The sequence below is a fragment of the Phycodurus eques genome, chromosome 19 (genome assembly GCF_024500275.1).
Source record: "Phycodurus eques isolate BA_2022a chromosome 19, UOR_Pequ_1.1, whole genome shotgun sequence".
NCBI classification, from domain to species: Eukaryota; Metazoa; Chordata; class Actinopteri; order Syngnathiformes; family Syngnathidae; genus Phycodurus; species Phycodurus eques.
Window position 1 is genome coordinate 16,441,259 of NC_084543.1, and position 14,207 is coordinate 16,455,465.

Consider the following 14,207-nt stretch of genomic DNA (forward strand, 5'->3'; position numbering starts at 1 on the left):
GGTCGGGGATGAGATCCTGCCCCAAGTGGAGGAGTTCAAGTATCTTGTGGTCTTGTTCACGAGTGAGGGAAGAATGGATTGACAGGCGGATCGGTGCAGCGTCTGCAGTGATGCGGACTTTGTTTCGGTCCGTTTGGTAAAGAAGGAGCTAAGCCGAATTGCGAAGTTCTCGATTTACGTTCCTACCCTCACCTATGGTCACGAACTGTGAAAGAACAAGATCCCGGATACAAGCGGCCGAAATGAGTTTCCTCCGCAGGGTGTCCGGGCTCTCCCTTAGAGATAGGGTGAGAAGCTCGGTCATCCGGGAGGATCTGAGTAGAGCCGCTGCTCCTTCACATCGAGAGGAGCCAGATGAGGTGGCTGGGGCATCTGATTCGGACGCCTCCCGGACGCCTCCCCGATGAGGTGTTCCGGGCACTTCCCACCGGGAGGAGACCCCGGGGACGACCCATGACACGCTGGAGAGACTACGTCCTTCGGCTGGCCTGGGAACGCCTTGGGATCCTCCCGGAAGAGCTGGATGAAGTGGCTGTTGATACGGCACAATTTGGTATACAGTAATCCCTTGCTATATCACGCTTCACTAATTTCGGATTCAGTGATTTTTGTAGGTTTTTTTAATAATTTTTTTTTATAGATAGTGCTGTAGTGAGTACGCATTGACAAACAAGGTGCCACCGGCAAACCCCCCAACAACTTGATAAACTGCATTCCGGTTCATGTCAGCCGGACCTGAAACTAATTAACAGTTCCCCGAGAAACCTGGGCTTCCAGTCCTCAAAGACCAACGGGGGTGCGCCCAAGATATCGACCAAAAGTTTGGAAAATCCGCTGGTCATAGCAAGCCAAGATAAAGTTCAAAGAATCATTTGCTCTTTGAAATGCATGCAAGATCCACTGGGAACATTGCTGGAACGCGGATGACACCCGCTGGCGGTTGAGAGTTACTGCAAACCTGTGGACTCATACTCAAAAGTTTTTTTTAACCGAAGATAAATGTCTGTTTTGATGTTTTACGTACTCTGCAGAAATATTCCAAATGTACCCCTTGATGTCTGTGTCATTGTGTCAGCAGTAGCAGTAGATTTGCCAAGACTAAAGTTTAAACAACCATTCTATATGCTTGATCTATGTAAGAGTACAAAGTTGGGAGTATTTTATATTTATATATGATTTTTACACCATTTTTATGGCTAAATTGTAGACCAGAATTCAAGTCGATGGGTGTGGTCTTCTCCAGTTTCCCCGTCTCTTAAACCCACCTCCTGGGTATTTAACCTTTGACTCCGGCCTCCTCTTGGCTTTTGTTCACTCTGGCTTTTGGTTCTCTCTTCCTCCTAGCTAACATCTCTCCAGCTACGGGGTGGCTTCGCCGCCCATCCCCCCTCCCCTTTTTGTTCGAATACGCGGTTCGGCCAGCGAAAGCCTGGGATGGAGACGTGGGTTCCCGGCCTACGTGGGTCACCGCTATGCAATCAAAGCAGCTGCTACTACAAGTACCAGGTACGCTTCCAGGAAGCTCTCGGAAGTTGCCAGCGGGTCCCTGAAAAGGGAGGCAGAGAAACGGTCACATTATCCCACAGACGCGGGAAGAACAACTTCCCTTTTTCTTCTCCCGCCTGTTTTATTTTATTTTTGTGCATCCTTTTTCTTCAACTAAACCTGCCTCCGTTTCTCCCAAGAAAACTGAGAAAGACCACCCCAGGACCAACCTATACACGGTCGTGAGTACAGCACTGTAATCGTTGCCAGGATGTACAAGATTAGCCTTATAATTATGGGGAAATTCTATATTCACACAAATCCCAACTTTCCTCTCTCTCGCTATGACTCAACTCATTTCACGCACACATTTTTATTTCAATCACACTTGATGTCATCCTCCCTTTACGTATGCCTAGTTTCTTTCTATTACTGTTATTCATGTTTTCGTTTTGTAGTTAGATCCCTCTGTATTGTTTCCCTGTAGTTTTCCCTATAGATTTCATTACATTTTCAATAAAATTGTGTGTAAAATTCCACTGCCTGTCTTGTTTTTGTGTGTTTGAGTTACAACAATAAACCACTGTTATCTAGAACTCTTATTTCGTCCGTGTAACAGCCTTCTGGATTATTAGACTGGTTTTTCGTCCCTTTTCCTCAAATTTACACATAAAAAGAGACGTGGTGCCCCTTTTCAAGACAAAGATAGGTTGATTATAACGTTAAACGTAAATGGAATTAAACCGTAAGTAACACAGCCGTTCACCTCCGGCATATTCTTTGTCCAAAATTAATTACATCTTTATCCAAAACCAAAATACGCTACAGTGCAGTTAATCATCTGCACATTTTTGATAGGTAGCTTTATTGGCTATATGATTTTAATGTTGAGTATGACTCACATACAGTAAATCCAATTGGGCAGCATTTGGTAAGTCACCAAATTGCTTGAGGATACAAAGAACATGACCGAAAAGCGCCACTTTTTAAAACACAAGCCACATCCAGAGTTTTATGAAACAAATTCACAAATACAGAGCTGCCAAATGTTACGGACCGTCCGTATTTTGTTATAGAAATCACTGAACATTGACTTGTTACGGCCGTAACACTGACTGTTCCGGATATTGAAAAAAAAAAAAAGAGGTGAAAGTTCTCTTTGCGTCCAGTGTCAACGCATTGTAAGTCACTGATCATCACCTCCATGGTAGTTAATAAGCTACTTGTCTCACCATGCTTCTTACAAGTGTCACGAAGGCAGGATAGGCGAAGACGATGTCAGAGCCATTCTAAATGCTACGCTATTGTGTCATGCAGTCGCAAAACATCGAAATAAGTGATTTGGTGAAACGACACACTTGTTACATAGGTCTGGCTGGAACAGAGTTTTCGCAGCGAGTAACCAACTTTGAAGAACCAAATAATAGGCCAAAGAATACATTTAGAGATAAAAAAAATATAAAATAATACACGTCCACACAGGACGATGCATCTGAACCGGAAATGAATTCGTACGTCACTGCATATGTCACTTCAGAACGTGGGCAGGTTAAATGTATATTACTATTATTAAAAAGTATTTGTAATGTACGATAACCTTTATTAGTCCCACAATGGGGAAATTTGCATTGTTTTAGCAGAAATTGTGGATATAGGAAATATAAATATGTAACACAAATAGCATGCAAGACGTAATTACATTTCTTGTTCATACATGTACTTCTTGTACGCGTACATTCTTCTTGTACAAGTACATCGCACAAAACAGAAAACAAAACTATTGTCCTGTCGTTATAAACTATGCAATTCAATTTATCAGCATTGTTATTTGTTTGTTGCAAAATAGAGTGCTGAGTTTTAATTTTGATGGTTAAGATCTTTTGCTACCAGGTTTGAAAACAGAATTGGCAAAGGTGAATTAATCCATAGACAGATATCTTTGATGATGGAACGTCAAAATCTCATATACAGTGCTGTGAAAAACTAGTGGCCCCCTTCTCAAATTCTAATATTTTTGCCTAGTTTTGCCACTTAAATGTTTAAGATCATCAAATAAATGTAAATATCAGGGAACTATAATCCAAGTGAATTTAAAATGCTGTTTTTAAGTGGTATCCCTTATTATGGGGAAAAACATTATTAAGTGTTACCTGGCCTTGTGTGAAAAAGTAAATACCCCCGAATCAAATTTTTTTTTTGTTAATTTTATTTTTTTTCACCTCCAGACCTGTTCAATCAAGAAATCACTTAAACATAACCTGTCTGACAAAATCAAGTCAGACAAAAGATCTTAAAAAGCTGCAACAAAATGACACGATCCAAAGAAATTCCAAAACAATAGAGAAATAAAGTAATTGACATCTATCATCAGTCTGGAAAGGGTTCAAAAATCCATTTTTGAAGCTTTAGGATTTCCGCGAGAGCCATTATCTTCACATGGAGAAAACATGGAAGAGTGGCGAACCATCCCAGGAGTGGCCGGCCTACAAAGATTACCCCAAGAGAACAGCAATGACTCATCCAGGAGGCCACAAAGGGACTCAGGACAACTTCTAAAGTCCAGCAGGTCTCCATTGCCTCAGTTAAGGTCAGTGTTCATGACAACAATAAGGAAGAGACTGGGCAGAATTGGCATACATGGCAGAGTTCCAAGGTGAAAACTAGTATTGACCAAAAAGAACACAAAGGCTTGTTTTACTTTTGCCAAAAAAAATAAAAAATAAAATAAAATAAAACCATTGAATAATTCCCAAGACTTTTGGCAGAATATTATATGGACTGACAAGATGAAAGTTGAGCTTTTTGGAAGGTGTGTGTCTCGTTACATCTGTTGTAAATGTAGCACAGCATTTCAGAAAAAGAACATCATTCATACCAACAGTTAAACATCGTGGTGGTAGTGTGATGGTCTGCTTTGCTCCTTCAGGACCTGGACAACTTGCTCTGATTGATGGAACCATGAATTTCTGCTCTTTAATAGAAAATCCTGAAGGAGAATATCAGTTTGTGACCTCAAGCTGAAGCGTGTTCTCGCATGTTCTCCCCGTGGTGCGTGGGTTTTCTCCGGGCACTCCGGTTTCCTCCCACATCCCAAAAACATGCTTTAATTCGAGACTCTAAATTGCCCGTAGGTGTGAATGTGAGTACGAATGGTTGTTTGTTTGTATGTACCCTGCGATTGGCTGGCAACCAGTTCAAAGTGTACCCCGCCTCCTGCCCAATGATAGCTGGGATAGGCTCCAGCCCGCCCGTGACCCTAGTGAGGAGAAGCAGCTCAGAAAATGGATGGATGGTCAGGAATGTCAGTGTGAGGAATGGTGCCAACGCTTTTAAGGCAGGAAATCGTCTGTTCACATCATGTCCGTATGGGCTGTCGTTCACGTCACAGTAGAGCCTTTAGTAGGCATGTGCTTGTGTAGAGTGTGTGGATGGTGACACCAAGTTGACATGAAATAAACACCTGCACCTCTCTGAAGTATCACAAATGGTGGCATTGGATTGCATATATGAAACTTATAAATGTATATTATACAAACCGCAATTCCAATGAAGCTGGGACATTCAGTAAAAACAGAATGCAAAGATTTGCTAATCCTTTTCAACCTACCGTATTTTCACAGCCATAGGACACACCGTATTAAAAGGCGCAGTCTCAGTTACGGAGTCTATTTCTGTATTTAACACATACATAAGGCGCACTGTATTATTGGGCGCAGGCATGGTCAAAAATACGCTATCTTAAAACATACAGTAGCATGCATGCACGCTAAAACAATGTTTTTAAAAAGGTAGCGGGAGCAAAACTGAGTTCGGTTGTACTTTATTGAAGTATTTAACAATGTACTCACGTTATTTTTTCATCAATCCTCATCCACAAATCCATAAAAGTCCTCATCTTCTGTATCCGACATGAACAGTTGGGCAAGTTCTCCATCAAACACGCCAGGTTCCTTCTCGTCATTGTCAGAGTCGGGGGGCTGTTCAGCAATTATGCCGGCTTTCGCGAAAGCTCGGACAACAGTCAAAGCAGATACCTTAGGCCAAGCATCCACAATCCATTCACATATGGTGGCGTTGCCTCCCACTCTTAGTTGCAACTTGGTTTTTCACAGCAGCTGTGAGATGGCCGCGCATGGAGTCACAGATCAACAGGGACGGTGACGCGTGGAAAAAAACATCCGGTCTCTTTACGTACACCTCACTCAGCCACTCTCTAATTTTCTCCTCGTCCATCCAGCCATTTTGATTGGCCTTAACGATGACTTCGGCTGGAAACTTTTCTTTAGGCAGCGTCTACCTCTTTAATAGGTGCCAGTTTCTGTCCATTACCATGGCAACCAAGCGCAACAGTAAAAGCCAACTTCTTGTGCCCTGTTGTGCGTATTGCAACCGTGGTGGTCCCCTTCTTCTCTCCAGTGTGGTTCACCGGGATGTCGAAAGCGAGCGAAAGTGAGCGGCACCTCGTCCATGTTGGTGATGTGGTTGGGCTGGATGTGTTTGTCAGCAATCTTTTTACTGCAGCGGAAGATGGCCATTTTTTTCTTGTAATCCGCCGGAAGTTGCTGCGCCACGGTAGTCCTTGCCCGGATGGATAGATGGCGCCATTTCATAAAACAAAAGCACCAAGACGGACCTCCTTGAAAATGTTCGATTTTCATTTCTTCTGCAAGCATTATTGCCCTCAGTCGAATGGTGACTGTAGAGACGCTTCTTCCAGCTGTTCTTTCCTCATTAATCCATTGCTCAAGTTGGTCTTCCAACTCGGGCCGCCTCGCCTTGTTTCCGTGGAAACTCAGCTTCATCTTCTTGACTTGGCGAAGCTCGTTTTCCTGCTTCCTTCACTTGCGAACCAGGGATTCTTTGATCTTGAATTCTCTCGCGGCTGCTCGATTCCCATGTTCCTCCGGATAACTGACAGCTTGCAGTTTAAACTGTGCTTCGTAAAGCGTGTCTCTTCATAGGTGCCATTTTCGGGGGTCCACAGCCAAACCGATGCACATACCGGAACTATATACCTACTGGGGGCATGTCTTTAGCATCCTCTGTCACGCCCACCCTTCCCCCTTTACGTCCTCAGTCACGTCCGCCTTCCTCTATATAAGCAGCGTGTCGGCAGGAAATGCTCCCAGTCAGTCAAGCGGAGCGCTCATTAAAGTCACACAACATTTACAGATTTTGGAACTCGGTGCACACATAAGGCGCCATGCATTATAAGGCGCCCCGTCCATTTTGGAGAAAATTTAAGACTTTTAAGTGCCCCTTATGGTCGTGAAAATACGGTATATCCAATTGAATATACAACAAAGGCAAGATATACTGTTCAAACTGATGAACATGATTGTTTTATTTTTCAAATATGCTCTCATTTTGAATTTGATTCCTGCAACACATTCCAAAAATGCTGGGACAGGGGTGACAAAAGACTGGGAAAGTTGAGGAATGCTCAAAAAGACACCTGCTGGAACATTCCACAGGTGAAAAGGTTAATTAGAAACAGGTGAGTGTCATGACTGGGTATATCAGGAGGATCCCCGAAAGGCTCAGTTATTCACAAGCAAGGATAGGCGAGGTTCACCACTTTGTGAACAACTACTTGAGCAAATAGTCCAACAATTTAAGAACATTTCTCGCGCAATTGCAAATAATTTCATCATCAACGATCTATATCATCATCAAAAGATTCACAGAATCTGGGGAAATCTCTGCACGTAAGCAGCAAGGCAGAAAACCAACATTGAATGTCCATGACCTTCGATCCCTCAGGTGGCACTGTATTAAAAACAGCATAATTGTATAAAGGATATTGCCACGTGGACTCATAACACTTCATAAAACTATTGTCAGTTAAGTCAGTTTGTTGCTAGACAGTCCCCTCCAAAAGTATTGGAATGGAAAGGTCAATTTCTTTATGTTTGTTGTATACTGAAGACATTTGGGTTTCAGATCAAAAGATGAATATGAGACAAAAGTTAAGAATTCCAGCTTTTATTTCATGGTATTTACATATAGATGTGTTAAACAACTCAGGACAGATCACCTTTTGTTTGAAGCCAGACACTTTTCAGGTGAGCAAAAGTATTTTGAACGTGATGGGTGTTTCGAGTTGCTCAGCTGTTGTTGCCTTTTAGATTCATTGCTTAAACATTAGATAGTGCTTGTTTTTGGCTTTGAGTTTCACCTGTGAAAAGTGAATTTGCTGTTAAGCAAACAAAGACCAGAGAGCTGTCTATATGAAAAAAGCAATCAGAGAAGCTGAGAGAAGAGGGAAAATAATCAGAGCTATTGCACAAATATTGGGCATAGCCAATATTGGGCATAGCCAACACAACAATTTGAAATGTCTTGAAAAAGAAAGAAACTACTGGTGTAGTGAGGAACAGACATCAAACAGGTCAGCCAAAGGTAACAACAGCAGTTGATGACAGAAACATTGTGAGAGCTGTGAGGAAACACAGTCAGTGACATCACTACCAACCTCCACAGGGCAGGTGTGAAGCTATCACAATCCACTCTTCGAAGAATACTTTGAGAGAAGAAATATACAGGTCATACCACAAGATGCAACCCACTCGTCAGCAAAAGAATCGGAAGACCAGACTGGCTTTTGCAAAGAATTACAGAGATGAGCCACAAAAGTTTTGGACTGATGAGACCAAGATTAACCTCTACCAAAGTGATGGAAACGCCAAATTATTGAGAAAGAAAGGATCTGCTTATGATCCAAAACACACAAGCTCATCTGTGAAGCATTGTGGAGGTAACGTCATGGCTTGGGCTTGTATGGCTGCTTCTGGAACGGGCTCACTAGTCTTTATTGATGATGTAACTCATGATAGTAGCAGCAGAATGAACTATGAAGTCTACAAAACCATTTTGTCTGGGAATTTAAAGAAAAATCCATCCAAACTAATCGGGAGAAGTTTCATCATGCAACAAGACAATGACCCAAAACACACTGCCAACACAACAAAGGACTTCATCGGGGGAAAATGTGGAAGGTCTTAGACTGGCCAAGTCGATCACCAGACCTTACACAATAAGCTTGCAACCTCCTGAAGAGGAGACTGAAGGGAGAAACCCCCAGAAACAAACAAGAACGGAAAGAGGCTGCAGTCAAGGCCTGGAAAACTTACCAAGATGCCGCCTACCAGTGTGGTCGCCTCGGTAGCACGCTCTCTAGTATTGTTTTTGTTTTCGTGTTTTTCGCCCGTGTTTGAACACCTTACACGACTCACTCACACAAGGGGAGACATGCTAACCATCAAGGAGGCTACTCCGGACTTTCTGTCAGCAACCTTCGCAAATCCGCTCAGTTTTTTCCCCGAGTTACTCACGGCGCATGGAGACGGAAACGGCGCCACAGAGGGAAGCGTGGCGGCATTCAGGTGAAACTCCGCAAGAGAGGATACAGATTGGCATTCCCGTTGATCCACCTCGCGAATGTACGCTCCGTACCCAACAAAATGGACGAGCTTCATCTTCTGTTAAAGACCAGTAGACTTCGGCCGTACCGCCGCCATGTGCTTCACGGAGACCTGGCTTTGCGACGCTGTACCCGATGGCGCCGTCATGCTTCCCGGCTTCCACACTCATCGAGCGGACCGCGACATGGAATCATCGGGGAAAACAAAGGGCGGCGGGATATGCTTCTAGATCAACGAAAAATGGTGTACGGACGTCACGGAGCTCAGCACACACTGCAGCCCGCATTTGGAGTCGCTGTTTTTGAACTGTAAGCCATTCTACTCGCCGCGTGAGTTCGCATCATTCATCCTGGCTGGAGTCTACATTCTGCCACAAGCTAACACGAACACCGCATTGCTAATGCTCGCCGAACAAGTCAACAAAATTGAAAAAAAAACACCCGGACTCACCCCTCATTATTCTCGGGAACTTTAACAAAGCTAAACTCAACCACGAACTCCCTAAATACAAGCAGCACATCGACTGTCCTACCAGGGAAAATAACATTTTAGATCACTGCTACACTACGGTAAAAAACACATACCGTGCTATACCTCGTGCAGCCCTGGGCTCGTCTGATCACTGCTTAATTTACTTAATACCGACGTACAGGCAAGAACTGAAATGTGCGAAGCCTACAGTGAAAACAGTCAAAAAGTGGACCAATGAACCAAAGATGGAACTTCAGAGCTGCTTAGACTGCACAGACTGGAGTGTCTTTGAAAATTCAGCTGGTAGCCTGGATGAATATACGGACACTGTTACATCTGTGAAGATGTGTGTGTACCAACAAAATCATTTCGCACATTCAACAACAACAAGCCGTGGTTCACTGCTAAACTTAAGCAGCTTCGCCAAGCTGAGGAGGATGCATATCAGAGCGGGGACAGGGCCCTGTATAATCGAGCTAGAAACCAGCTGACTAAAGTAATTAACATTGCAAAGAGGAACTATGCAGCAAACTTGGAAAAACAGTTTAGCGCTAACGACTCTAAATCAGTCTGGCATGCATTCCAATCGCTGACTAATTACAAGCGACGATCCCCCCAAGCTGAGAACAATAGCACACTAGCCAACGACGTGAATAACTTCAACTGCAGATCAGAGGTGTGACCACAATCACACCTCTGACTTCTGCGTTAACCATCCATGAACAGGATGTGAGATGCATCTTCAAACAACAAAAGATTAACAAAGCGGATCATGTGTCCCCGTCCTGCCTCAAAGTCTGCGCAGACCAGCTCGCGCCAGTCTTCACTCAGATCTTCAATAGATCTCTGGAACTGTGTGAAGTACCATCCTGTTTCAAACGTTCCACCATCATTCCAGTGCCCAAGAAACCTGCAATCCCGGGTCTAAATGACTACAGGCCTGTCGCTTTGACATCTGTGGTCATGAAGTCCTTTGAACGTCTCGTGCTGGACCACCTCAAGAGTGTCACAGGTCCCCTGCTGGACCCCCTGCAGTTTGCCTACCAAGCAAACAGGTCTGCGGATGATGCAGTCAACATGGGACTGCACTTCATCCTAGAACACCTCGACAGTGCAGGGACCTACGCGAGGATCCTGTTCGTGGACTTCAGCTCAGCGTTCAACACCATCATCCCTGAACTCCTTTCATCCAAGCTTCTCCAGCTCAGCGTCTCACCCCAACTGCCAGTGGATTTACAGCTTTCTGACAGGGCAGGACACAGCAGGTGAGGCTGGGGGAGGCCACCTCATCCACACGCAGCATCAGCATTGGGGCGCCCCAAGGTTGTGTCCTCTCTCCGCTGCTCTTCTCTCTCTACATGAACAACTGCACCTCAGTGCACCCGACTGTCAAACTCCTGAAGTTTGCAGATGACACCATTGTCATCGGCCTCATCAAGGACGGTGACGAGTCTGCATATCAACAGGAAGCGGAGCGGCTGGAGCTGTGGTGCGGCCGACACAACCTGGAGCTGAACACGCTCAAGACTGTAGAGATAATCGTGGACTTCAGGAGCCATCCTTCGCCACAGCTGCCCCTCACGTTGTCCAGCTGCCTTGTGTCAACCGTCGAAACCTTAAATTTCCTGGGAATTACAGTCTCTCAGGACCTGAAGTGGGCGACCAACATCAACTCCGTCCTCAAAAAGGCCCAGCAGAGGATGTACTTCCTGGAGCTTCTGAGAAAGCACGGCCTGCCACCGGAGCTGCTGAGACAGTTCTACACAGCGGTCATCAAATCAGTCCTGTGTTCTTCCATCACAGTCTGGTTTGGTGCTGCTCCAAAAAAGGACAAACTCCAACTGCAACGGACAATCAAAACTGCTGAAAGGATTGTCGGTACCCCCCTACCCACCCTTGAGGACTTGCACGCTGCCAGAACTAAGACAAGAGCGTGCAAAATCCTCTCGGACCCTCTGCATCCCGGTCACCAGCTCCTTCCCTCAGGTAGGCGCTACCGATCAATGCAAACTAGAACTAGCAGACATTCCAACAGCTTCTTCCCTCTTGCGATCAACTTCTTAAACACCTAACCTACAATTTCATTACAACATGGTGACAACTTTTTTGACTTGAGCTTGTTGTCACATTTCTGTGGACGAGTAATAGTGCAGCCATGCTGCACTCTTTGCATATACTGGCCACTCATGCCAGAGTAGCATCTGCTCCATTTGCACACTGATTGAGGAGTATCTGTAACATTTGCACAACCAACATGGTCCCAGACTATCGCACTCCTCGTCACTTTAAACCGCATATACTCCTTGAAGTCTCGGCGCCCTTTGCACAATGGTCATTGCACCGGACTATTGCAATATTAGTCATTCGAACTGCTCTAAGTGCTAGAGGACTCTGCATCTTTTTGCACAATTGTAAAAAAAAAATAATAATGTACCGGCATTACCAGATAATTAGCAAGGGTTGCAAGTTATCTGTTCAGTGACTGTTTTTTTTTTGTCAATGTCTTTCTGTCTCCAAAGTGTTCTGTAAATTGACTGTCTGTTGAGCGACTCCAACTACCGGAGACAAATTCCTTGTGTTTTTTGGACATACTTGGCAAATAAAGATGATTCTGATTCTGAAAAGCATTTCAAATGACGTCTGGTGAAGTCAATGGGTCACAGGCTTGCTGCAGTTATTCCAAGTAAGGGTTATGCCACCAAATATTAAATGTTATTCATTCATTCATCTTCCGTTCCGCTTATCCTCACTAGGGTCGTGGGCGTGCTGGAGCCTATCCCAGCTATCTTCGGGTGAGAGGCGGGGTACACCCTGAACTGGTCGCCAGCCAATCGCATAAATGTTTTTCACTTTAAGTTAATTTAATATTGTCTGTTACGATATTTTTGCTCACTTGAAAAGTGGGTGGCTTCAAACACAAGGTGCTCTGTCCTGAGCTATTTAACACATCTAGAAGTAAATACCATGAAATAAAAAGCTGTAATTCTGAACTTTTGTGTCATATTCATCTTTTGATCTGAAACCCAAATCTCTTCAGTACACATCAAAACACAGAAATTGACCTTGTAATTCCAATATTTTTGGAGGGGACTGTACAAATGCAGGTTAAAACTCAACAATATATCATATATCAGCAACACACAGCTTCTCTGGGCTCATCTGAAATGGACTGGCACTAAGTGGAAATCTGTGCTGAAATCTGTGAAGGCACAATTAATGCTGAAAGGTACACACAGGCTTTGAAGCACATAATACGACAACGGAGACCACGGACTGTTGAGCAAGTGAAGTTGTAGATCAAGCATGAATGGGAAACAATTCCACCTATCAAGCTTCAACAATTAGTGTCCTCAGTTCCCAAACGCTTACTGAGTGTTGTTAAAAGGAAATGTGATGTAACACAGTGGTAATCATTCCCCAGTTTCTTTGGAACATGTTGCAGGCATCAAATTCATAATGAGTGAATATGTATTTGCAAAAAAACAAAGTTAATTAAACATCAACTTTAAACATTTTCTTTGCAGTCTATTCAATTGACTATAGTTTGAAACGGATTTGCAAATCATTGCATTGGGGTTTGTAATATAATAAATAATTGGTTGCTACTTTACGGATTTCATTTATTGTGGGGGTTTTCTGGAACGTAATCACCCTGATAAATGAGGGTTTCCTGTAAATCCAATACCAAGTAAATACAGGGTCAGTATCTGCGATACTAATACTGATTATTTTGTTTTTGTGTGATCCTCACCTTGAACTGTTCCTCAGATACAACAACAAGGTGATGGGACCCCTGCGTATCAGGTGAACAAGCAAGGTCATGGGCTACCTCCAACGGCTCAGGAAGAGGAGCACCGTGACCATCCAATACAACGAGGCCAACAACAGGGGCACGATGCATGAGCTGGATTTCTTTTGCTGCCAAAGAGCAAAGAAGGGGAAGAACACACAAATCAGATCCTCCAGTATTTTGTGATATTGTACCGCAACTATGCACTAAATATCAGCAAAAGCAAGTCAATTCACTGAAACATTGACAGTCACTGCAACATTTCTGCTAAATCTGGGTGCTTTAATAATCATCAGTTCCGAGGTCCAAGTGCCACACGTACGACAGCAACTCACTTCTTTTGTGATTTAAAGATGCAAAAAAAAAAATCAGGCTTGTGTTCCGCCACATCTCATTTAACACCAAAAATAACACCACGCGTATATGAAAAAGCACATTCAAACTTAGGAATCAAATGTAAAATCCCTAAAGATGTTGTATTTCACCCTACTAAATAAAATGCAAGTACATCTATAACAGTCCCATATTAAGTAGAGGTTCAACAATTAAGTGATTAATAAACAGCTAACAAACAACAGATAATAAAATTAATTGGCAACTATTTCGATAATCGATGAATCAGTTAGAGCAGGGGTGTTAAACACACGGCCCACGGGCCACAAACAGCCCGTCGGGCGGTCCAATTCAGCCCGCGGGGATTGTTCTGGAGAACATATTCACTGCTATTTTTCAAAAAAAGTAAATTTTGTTGCTAATTTTGTCCACTGGAGGGTGCACTGACAACACTTAAATGACGTTGATGCACTTGTGAAGGCCTAACAATGCCAAGTTTCAGGAGCACACTAATATAAAATGGTGTGCCATGTTCACACTGTGAAAATAAATACCAGCAGTAGAAATATTTTAAGACATTGAATACAGGAAGTCCTCAATTTACGAACGTTTTCCGTTGCTACGGTGGCGACGTAACCCAGATTTCACCGTTAAAGTCTAAATTTACGTCGAAATACATCTGTTACGGGTATTGTCCCAGGTGA

The 14,207-nt window shown here is 43.6% G+C and overlaps 1 protein-coding gene across 7 annotated transcripts in view; it reads right to left on the reverse strand.

The window, feature by feature from the left end:
* The window catches only part of llgl2 (LLGL scribble cell polarity complex component 2), a 142,317-nt gene that overhangs the window by 35,570 nt on the left and 92,540 nt on the right, over nucleotides 1–14,207 (reverse strand). For all 7 annotated transcript variants that reach the window (XR_009767205.1, XR_009767203.1, XR_009767204.1 and 4 more), the window contains one exon: nucleotides 13,132–13,298. Coding sequence is in view for 2 of the 7 variants with exons in the window: in XM_061663883.1 (XP_061519867.1) it covers nucleotides 13,132–13,298 (167 nt within the window). In the remaining 5 variants the exon portion in view is untranslated. The remainder of the gene's footprint in view (nucleotides 1–13,131; nucleotides 13,299–14,207) is intronic.